Below are 10794 nucleotides of genomic sequence, written 5' to 3' on the forward strand. Positions count from 1 at the left end.
CATGTAGATTTAGAAGCCATATATCTGGGTAGAGGTATCTGAAACAGATTTTTTTCTACTATGAAAGTGAACATATCAATAATGTGTGTCATGAATCTGAAAAAACAAAACCAACAAATAAATCAAGTTAAAACAAACAAGAAGCCCCAAGCTTATAGATACAGAGATCATATTGGTGGTTGCCAGAAATATGGGGTAAGGGATATGGGAAATGGGTGAAGGGGGTCAAAAGGTACAAACTTTCAGTTATAAAATAAGGCATGGGAGTGTAATGGATAGCATGGTGACAATAGTTAAAAATACTGTATTGCATGTTTGAAAGTTGTTTAGAGTAAATATTAAAGGTTTCATCACAACAAAAAATTACGTAAGTAGGTATGGTGAAGGATAGTAATTAGACTTATTATGGTGATCATTTCACAACATATATAAATACTGAATTATTATGTTAGACACTTGAAATTAATATAATGCTATATGCCAATTATACCTTAATAATAAAAAAACATATTTAAAAATAATAATAGTGTGTCTCATATTTCTCTTGAAGATCAGGAGTCTCTGGTTCTGGGAGGACTTGCCTAGAGGCAGGGACTGCATCATATGACCTGGAGGAAGTTCTAACTCATTGAGGCCAGGCCTTGGGACGAACCCAGCAACTCTGGGGCTCCTACAGTAGCTGAAGAGATGAATTACACCCATGACATCATATAAAAGGCCCAGTCTCTACTGGAGTTGTCAAACTCCTGCTGTCATGCTTCCCTCTTTCTGGGTCATGGAAAGAACTGAGGCACCAATAAACCCCAGGCCACATAGCCCAAGATGATCTCTGTTCTGTAGAACAGAAGTGGGTCTTAAACTAAGTCCCCTGGGGCATGGTTACTTGGTAAAACTCAGATTGCTGGGCACAAGCTCACCCCAGAGCTTCTGATCAGTAGCTCTGCCAAGAGGCCAAGAATCTGCATTACTAACAAGTTTCCAGGTAATGCTGGCTGCTGCTGGCCCAGGTTTGAGAACCACTGGTGCAGTATAGAACAATGACAGTCAGGTTGAAATATCAGCATGTGAGTGAAGGGATAGAAATGGAAAACTTCTCTGTGACTCATCTGAATTTCTCTGACCTTTAAGGAGTTGATCCAGGAAACTGCCGTAGGTCTGGTAGCCAGACAAACTGATGGAGTCCTAGCTATGTCACTAATGGCTTTGTAATCAAAGGCAATTCACTTTTCACTTGCTCCCCAATGTCCTCATCTGAAAGTGAAGAGGTTGTCCTAGCTGATCTCAAATGGCCCTTATTGCCCTCATATGCTGTCATGTTGTAGCTCTAGCCTAACTCCCTGCAACTGGTAGATGGCTACCACACCAGAGCACAGACCTAACTTCCTGCAACTGGTATATGGCTACTACAATCCAAATGCACACACTCACACAAAAGGAGAAGCAGGGAGGAGAACTTATTTACTTACCTGGCAATTCAGGGAGGTGAAATGATCCTGGATTTCCAGGCTCTCCTTTATTTCCATGCGATCCAGGCTGGCCTGGAGTCCCAGGGAGGCCACGGGCTCCTTTAGGGCCTGAAAACCCAAATGGTGAGGGAAAAGGTGAGTTAGTGTAGATAGGTAGGATTTGTGGTGTTCAGTCAAGAATCCTAGTGTCTTGGAGGGCATCTCTTTTTATATATTTTTAAATTGAATTTTAGAGAGAGAAGAAGGGAGAGGGATAGAAACATTGATGAGAGACTCTCCAGCAGCCATTCTATTTTCTCAATCTTCAAGGCTGCCCTCTCAGGATAAATGTGTACCCCCAAATGCTCCCGGGCTACACTCTGCTTCCTTTGGCTCATGACCCTGGCAAGTATGCTCATGGCTTTCTCTGGTCTCATTCCATACCTGGGAATCCGGGAGCTCCTGGGAATCCTGACGGACCATATGGCCCAGGAATAATACAAGGCAAGGTGATACCTGTAAATGGTAACAGGTAAACATCTGGTGATCCCACTGAGTCAGGAATGATTTCCCCCCCAGCATGCTCCTTTACTTCCATTCCATCAAATGGGACAACCAAGTTCTTCCCACCCAGAAGCTGGAGGCCATGCAGAAGAATCCTGACATCAGAAGCTCTTGGGAGTTACCCCTAATGCAATTGCTTTCAGATAAGAATGCCCCTAGTGTCCAGGTACCAGGATGTCACTTCCAAAACCATCAGTGTCCAGTGCCAGGCAGTCATCTCTGTAGCAGATGTTACCTATGAAGATTTCCTAGCAGTGACCTGTACAGGAACAGCAACAAATGGCAATGGCCTGCTCACCCTGCCCTCAGATGGAGCCTCTCCCTAGGATAGAAGCTTGGGGTTAATCCTAAGGGTCCATTATGCCCACATTACAAGGGTTTGAAGCCAAGACTCTCAAGTTCACATGTCTTCCCAATTTTTGGAGTGAATTCTTTCGACACACCTCATTTGGAATCTATTGGAGTCTATTGACTGTTCTTGGTCAGATATACCTATAAATTTGTACCAGCCAAACACTGAAGGCCATTCTCTTGTCCACAACAGACAAGCATTGACCCTTCTCTCAGCTCCACATTTACTAAAAGTGCCAACTCTGCCACAGAAGGAGAAGGGGCAGTCAATATTAATATTTAAGACATTAAAATTGGCATGCATAGCCCTTCTTCTAGCAAATTCTTCATTGGTCATTCATAATGCAAATATAAAGAGTCTATAAGATCACGGGGGGGAGGTTTAATAAAATATTGGTGAACAAATTAAGTGTTGGTTCCCTCAAGTTCCATTTACAAACAATTGCTATGCTAATTAAAATTAGTCTTGCTTATTCATTAAAAAAATCCCTCAAGGTCTGCTTTAAACCATGGAGCTAACAGTTCTAATAAACTTCTACATCTTTTGCCTGTACTTAAAATCAGTCTTGAACTTCATTTCTTAAAAGATATGTATACAACCTATGATTCAGACTGCTTACTCAACTGGATGACATTTCTCCTCCAATCCCACTTCTATTTTCTACTATGAAGACTTGATGGCATTTTTAGCCTACTTGTTCTATTACTAAATCAAAATTGAAAATTAAACAATATAATGTATTGGCTTAAGAGGTGGGCTCTGAAGCCAGACAGACCTGTTTGTATCCTAGTTGTGCTACTAACTAGTTGTATGGGCAAGATACTTAACCTCTCTAAGCATCATGTAAATGAGAGCTACTTGTCTCATATGGTGTTTGTGAGGATTATATGCAAAATGCTAACAGTGCCTAGAATCCTGGTATGTGCCTAATGAATAATAGTTTTTTTAATTATCCTACTTAAGAAAAAGTACTTAGAACAACTCCTGCAAGGTCATCCCTGGTTTCTACCCTTAGTCAGGTTAGTGACACTACTTTCTAGCCTGGGCAGCAACTTTCTGTCTTCTAGACCTCAGGTTCCTATAGTCATATTTCCATTGGTGGAGAGATGGCCATAGGCCTGATCTTCCTCCATAGGTGGCCACACTCATCGTGATCCTGCCAGACACTGAGATGATGGACCTATTTCTGAGGGTTATTTCCACTATGGAAATATGCAACATGGGCAAGCACCTCAGGATGACATGCCAATCCTATTCTTTCCTCCAGCCCAAGTCCTTTGGACTAGACTGAAAAACTGCCTCCTAGATGGTATCATGAGAGGGATCCTGCAGAAGACTCTCTTGCCCCAATAATTTCAATAGGCTTCATTGTGTCAAACACTGCAATTTCGTTGCTTTCTGTCTTAAGAAACAAACTGGGTAAAATACAGTTATCTCTGGATTGACTCCAAACATAAATCCATCCATCCTTAATTTATCAGATCAGTTTCATAGATTTTTTTCACGTGTGACAGCCAGGTAAAGACAAAACCTTTAGAGAATGGGGCAGAGGACAGACATCTGAATAGGAAAAATAATGATAAAAGGGAAGATAAATAGAAACCAGAAGAAATTAAGGACATACTTCCCTTTTGCCTCAGGCCAGTCCTGTACACCACACACCATATGTATTAAAGCGGAGGGTCAACATCATGAGAACATAAGGACTTTAAGTCCTACTGGTACCTGGTTCTTTTACTTTATGTCCCTGTCTTCTACTTTACATTCCTGATTTCAGAGCCTTCTCTCCAACAAAGCAAAACTTGGTTTTACCCATATGCTGTTTTATAAATGTAACAAATGACCTAATTATTCAGACTTTTCCCAATTAATGCCAAAATTCTCAGAATAAAAAGCACCTCTGGTTACCAAGATTCTAACATCTTAATTTACTCTGGGACCACTGAATAAATTTCAGACATACAAGGGTCCTTTGAAGTACCTCTCAAGGCAAGTTATAGCCCCAGCTAAGTTCAGAAAATGAAGGTGCTCAAGGTAGAGAATAGCAAGCCATCAGCATGCATGGTGAAGGAAATCAGCCCCTCTAGAGACTGCATGCCTGCTTAACCCTGTACTCCTTCCCAGGAGGGATGTGCCAAGGAGACTCTGAAGCAGTTTCATGTTAGCCTTTGCACCCCAGCCTTAGGATCACCCCTCCCCAACCAGGGGCTGCTCAGTGTAGTGCTCAAGCCATTGTGAGTGTGTGAGGTAAAGGTGAACAAAAATGAACTTTTCCCCCTAACAATGGTGTTTTAGAACCTCCTGACCTAGCTAGCTCTCACCTCCCTCAGTGTCTAAGTCTCCTTTACCATCCTTCCCTCTGCAGCAGCAGTCACCTCCTAGACCAATCAAGTAAAGAAGAAAATTAAATCAGGACAGAAGTTCCTTGAGGCCCAAGGGAAGTCTTATCTGCAGCCCAGGTATACCCACCAATCAAATTCCCTATCTGGATTGAATGGAGAGAGCTGGCACCCTTACAGAATCAAGGGCACTGCTTCAGTAATAATGAAGGTGATGTATTAGTATGAGCATCTGGATCAGAACTTCTTTGGAAACAGCCCATTTTTTTGTTAGGTTTTGTAATAATTCACACTACAAAGTTGAAAGGCTTCTGATGACTACATCCCCTTTTCTGGCAAGGCAGTTGTCCTAGCCTGGGCCATCACTGGTTGAAGTGAGTAGATTTAGGAACAATATATTCATTTTTTTTCATGGCAATAGCTACAGTGCAAATGTCTGGGGTCTACAGGTCATATGTTGGTAAAATGGTGTGGAAAGAAAGCTAATGCTCTCAATTGAAGTAATTTGGTAGCGGGGGGCGGGGGAGTCTTGGTACTGCAACAACAACATTTTCTGTATAAGGTATCTCAGACTATAATTACTATATCACTATATTCCTAAGAACTTTCTGTGTCCAGTGACTAGTGAAGTTTGGGATAGAAATGGTCCCATGGGCTTCCTTCTGTTGACTCAGTTAGAATGTTGAGAATATCTAAATTTGGGTGTGTGTAATTTTATAACTAGAGCAATCAACTAAAGAAGAAAATTAAACCAGGACAGAACAGAAGTTCCTTGAGGCCCAAGGAAAGTCTTATCTGTAGCCCGGGATACCCACATGTTATTATAATTCAGTTTAAAACTTAGTTGCCTGCAAAATGTGTTGACTTAGAATCAAGATCCAATTGTTGGAGGGGTAGTGAAATGACCATGAATAATGTCCCTGAGAACAGAGCTGGAAGCAAAGCTATAGATAACACCAAAACGTCCAAAGGGAAGAATGATTTTGTTTTATAAAAGTTCTCACAGCTTTCATAGGAATGTGTGAACTGGAATAACGATTTGATTTTTAATAATCTTGAATCATCAATTTTTAACCTGTACTATTATTGTTCTTATACAAATTCACAAAATTAGATTTTAAAACAAAATTTTTCCAGGCCTGGTGTCTTTCTCCCTTTTTAGGTATTTCTTCAATGTGACAAGGTGGAAAGAAGAGAAACAGGTCTAAGAAATAACCCCTTGGTTATTGAGAAGGCCCTTTCTTTTGCAAATATATATTAGTTTCCTATAGAACAATTCTACTATAAGAGGGAGGTTGAAAAATGCTAAAAAGTATTACTCACCTTCCCTAGTATCCAGAGGCTTATAATTCAGTTGGAAAAAGTGAAAGCATTAATGGAAATAATTATATAATTTAAGTGGCAATGACATCTGTGGGGGTCAAGGAAAGGCTTGGTAGAAGAAGTAGGGCTTATATTGAAACCTGATAAATGGGTAGGATATGACCATATAGAGGAAAGAGGAAGGGTATTCCAGAAAAAGGCAACATGGACAAATTCTTGGAGTTAGAATTGAACATGTGTTTGGTGATAGTGAAAAATACTGTTTTTGTAAGTGGTGTTTTATTTTATTTATTTATTTATTTTTTATTTTTTAAATATATTTTATTGATTTTTTACAGAGAGGAAGGGAGAGAGAGAGTTAGAAACATCAATGAGAGAGAAACATCGATCAGCTGCCTCCTGCACATCTCCTACTGGGGATGTGCCCGCAACCCAGGTACATGCCCTTGACCGGAATCGAACCTGGGACCTTTCAGTCTGCAGGCCAACGCTCTATCCACTGAGCCAAACTGGTTTCGGCGTGGTGGTGTTTTATTTTAAATCATGAAGACTGTGAGATAAGGTAAGGTTACAAAGGAATTCAGACATTATTAAGTAGAGATCACTTGTTGCTTGGATTAGGGGGTAAAATGATATCAGTACTTTATAGATATTAAATTGGCAGCAGTGTTCATAGTAGTATTGAGTGGGAAAAGTCTGGATGTAGGAGATAAGAAACTACTTAGCAAGTTGCTGTCATTGAGTCTCCTAACTATCCACCCACTTGTTCATCCATCCATTCTTCCACCTGTCCTTTCAACCATATATTTATTTCAACAAGCATATAGATGTTTAATAAGTGAGGCATGAAATAATGACATCATAATAGCAAGAAGAGGAAAGGATGAATATAAAAACATTCCAAATGAAGAATAAGAGATAAATGTTAAGTTTTCAAACTTCAGATGACTATAAAGAGTGTGATACCACTAATGGAAACACAAAGATTGTGGAAACATAAAAGTTGGGACAAAGAGCTGTTCTGGCTGTATGGAAGATGGCACGATATTAACATAGCGCCTTTAAAATCCATAAGCAGGACTGTCACTCATTATATTTCCTGAAATTCTAGTAGAAAAAGAACTTACATAAATGGAGGAATTTAAGATATAAAATGAAGATTACACGAGATACAACTATGTTTTGTTCTCAGTCTGAGATCTCATGAATCAAGGAAAGATTCTTCCCTGCTGATGCTATTACCACACAATGTATAGGACACCTTGTCCAGTATCCCACTCATTACTACAATGACATTCATAATAAATGTTCATTCAGCTTCTGCTTGAAAATTTTCAGGGATTATGAGGTCATAACTTCCCAAGGCAGCTCTGTTACATTTTTAGACTGCTCTGTTAGGAAGTCTTTCACTAAGTAGAGCTGAAATCCATATTCTGCGTAAGCATACCACAATACAATTACAATACTTTTTCCACATGAAAACACTTAGAGGACTAAAGGTATTGATTATAACCAAGTCTCCTCTTCTGACACATTTCGTGCAGCTGGGTTATTTGTATACTCTACAAGGGGTTAGTTTCCCAAGCCCAAAGCTATCCAATTCCCTGACTCACCTGGAGGCCCAGGGAGGCCCGTTTTCCCTGGTAATCCATCTATTCCTTTATCTCCAGAAAGTCCACGAGGTCCAGGAGATCCTGGTAGCCCAATTCCTGGGGGTCCAGGAGAACCACTATGACCTTTTTCTCCAGGAAGCCCTGGGAATCCCTTTTCACCTGGGAATCCCTGTCCAGCATCACCCTAGAATAAAAGCCCAATTTAGAGACTTATCTGGAGAGTCCTCTAACAATAAGAAAGCGGTAACCAGTGTGACTAATACTTTTTGTGGGGTTAAAATTCTCTATCACTCTATCAAGTCCTCTGAGTTTAGGTAGTGGGGATGATGAAGCTTGTCAATCCTGGGTGATCTGATAATGCAAAATTATCTAGATCAGTGGGGGCAGGGGCAGAAAACAGGAGCAGGATAACAATCCATGGGGTCACAAAAAGCAGCTGGATTACTTGCAGTGGAAAGCTACTGAGAAGCTGAAGCCTTTTAAGCGATATGGTCAATTGTTACTGGCATTTATCAAATGAAACAATGACCAATACTTAGAAAAAAAGATTTCCATTTTAAATAAAAGAAAAACAGAGCAAAAATTGTCCATGTCAGAGGAAGAGATGTTTTACCCTGTCTCATGGTATAGTCACGTCAATCAGAATCACCCTTTCCCCAAGTCAGGTGTGAGGATTTATAGAGCTAATTACCCAGAAACAATCAACTTACCGGAAAGCCTGGCAGACCTAGTAAACCTGGTAATCCATCCTTGCCTGGTATTCCTGTCTCTCCAGAGAGCCCCTGAGGGCCAGGATCACCCTGCTCCCCTGGCTTCCCTGATCTTGTACTGAGGGTTGATTCGCCTTTCTCTCCTTTGGGACCTGTAGGACCTTGAGGCCCAAATAAACCCTGACAAAGAGACAAAAGGGAATGATCAAGAGACAAAAGGGAATGAGCACGATTCATAGAATTCTAGCACCTAACATTAGTCTTACCTAAAGCAGGTCCTTAGGTACATTTTAATACTGTTCTGGGCACTTGGTTATGTTGTCATTTTGTATTATAATTGACTTTATTTTCTTATCCTCTCTAAATTTTGAAATCTTTGAGGATAGTAACCTTGTCTTAATTCCAATTTTATCTTCCAGGCCCAGCACAGTGCTAGGCAAATGCAAATGATTTTCTGGAAGGAAGGGAGGTAATTAAGAGAGGGAGGAAGGGGAGGAATATAGGTAGGTTAAAGCAGAAAGGAATTTTAGAGATCATCTACCCAAATATTTCACATTATAGATAAAAAACCTGCAGGTTTGTTATATCCCCATTTTTTAAATGTGTTTTAGAAAAGTGATTGGTGAGGAGGGGCACTTGAGAGCTCTCATTGTGCCCTTGGGGCCAAAGTTTGGCCAGACTTACTGGAGACCCTGATGGGCCTTGTGTGCCTTTAGAGCCTGGATCTCCTCTGGCTCCTTTAAGACCTGGAAGGCCTATATGACCTGGTGGCCCAGGTGGGCCTGGCTCTCCGGGTGGTCCACTGTTGGAGATAGCACCATCACAAGCACAAAATCCCGAGTCCCCTGGGAGAAAATAAAAGACAATATTAAACAAGTGAGCCTTCTTTCCAAAAAAAAAGAGAGGAAGACCTGACCTGGTAATTTGTGATTTAAGTCCATGGAGACAATAAAAAGGACTGTGAACAGATTTAAATAAACTAAGTTTCCTCTTTATCAAAATACATCTGTGCTAGTGACTTGGATTTAATTAGTCTGGAACTAATTAAACATCAGTGTGTCTAATGTGTAGCAGAGTTGGGAACCACTGACCCACACTAACCAGCTAACAGTCTGGAATCCAAGCCACTTAAAGATTCTCTTTAGAAAAATGTCTTTTCCCCCTGTCTTTTGTACACAGAGACAAATGTCAAATAAATTAACAATAGAGATGGCAGCAAAGCACCTTTGAATAGGTACCAAGAAGTCACTAACCCTATAGCCCAGCCACCTATACTTTCCACATTTAAAGTCAAGAAAATAAGAATCTGGGATAACATGGGTGACTTTTGAGTTCCCTTAAGTTCCTAAAGGGTCAAAGACATAGGGTAGCTGAGTGGATAAGAAAACATGACCCATATATCTGCTGTTTAGTAGACCCACCTCAGAACAAAGGACTCACGCAGACTGATGGTGAAGGGATGGAAAAAGGTTTTTTAGGGAAATGGAAATGAAAAAAAAAAAAAACTGGTGCAGTAGTTAACATAATAAAAGCGGAACTTCATCAGAAGGCTGATGGACACCTTCAGCAGGTCTGAACATCTGCATATTATTGCCTGCTGCCAGACAGCTGAGGGTAGTTCCCCCAACCTGATGGTCCTTTATTGTTTACCAAACCTTACCTTTGATGTGTATATCTGCTTTGCTAAAGGGCAAAATATGTTAATAAAAAGCCCTGGGTCCAGAGATTTGGGGAGCCACTTCACTAGAGAGCTGGTTTCCTCCTTGTTTCCCATGTCCCCCAAATTTATATTTCTTGTCTAGTCTCTCAATCCATTTATGAACAGACCTTCTCAAGATTCGTGAACCCTAGCTGTGGAAAAGACTGCAGTAAGCTGGGGTAGCAATACTTATACCTGACAAATTAGACCTCAATGTGAAGGCCATAACAAGAGATAAGGAAGGCCACTTCATAATATTAAAGGGAGCAATTCAAAAACAAGATATAACTCTGGTAAACATATATGCACCCAATAGAGGAGCAGGCAAATACATTAAAACAAAACAAAACAAAACAAAAAGCTTCTGGAGGATATCAAGGGAGAGATCGAGGCAATACCACCATAATAGGGGCCTTTAATACCCACTAACATCACTGGAAAATTTTTCTAAACAAAAAAATCAGCAAAGAAACATCAATCCTAAATGGCTCACTAGATCAGATGGAATTAATTGACATCTTCAGAACATTTCACTCCAAAGCCACACAATATACATTCTTCTCAAGTGCATGTGGGTCATTTTCAAAGATAGACCACATATTGGGGCACAGGCAAAGTCTCTTCAAATTCAAAAAGATAGAATTCTTATCAAGCATCTTCTCATATCACAATGGCATAAAATTAGAAATCAACTACAATAAAAACAATTAAAAAAATCAAATACCTGGAGGTGAAATAGCATGTTATTA

General features: G+C 40.3%; 1 protein-coding gene across 1 annotated transcript in view; it reads right to left on the reverse strand.

Moving 5' to 3' along the window:
- Window positions 1-10794, reverse strand: part of COL4A6 (collagen type IV alpha 6) — a 111866-nt gene that overhangs the window by 22983 nt on the left and 78089 nt on the right. Inside the window, exons 19-24 of the mRNA XM_015560721.1 lie at window positions 9031-9191; window positions 8347-8526; window positions 7637-7820; window positions 4683-4736; window positions 1890-1961; window positions 1467-1574 (exon numbers count right to left, since the gene is read on the reverse strand). Of these exons, the coding sequence (XP_015416207.1) occupies window positions 1467-1574; window positions 1890-1961; window positions 4683-4736; window positions 7637-7820; window positions 8347-8526; window positions 9031-9191 (759 nt within the window). The remainder of the gene's footprint in view (window positions 1-1466; window positions 1575-1889; window positions 1962-4682; window positions 4737-7636; window positions 7821-8346; window positions 8527-9030; window positions 9192-10794) is intronic.

This window comes from Myotis davidii, unplaced genomic scaffold (assembly GCF_000327345.1).
Source record: "Myotis davidii unplaced genomic scaffold, ASM32734v1 scaffold215, whole genome shotgun sequence".
Classification (NCBI taxonomy): Eukaryota; Metazoa; Chordata; class Mammalia; order Chiroptera; family Vespertilionidae; genus Myotis; species Myotis davidii.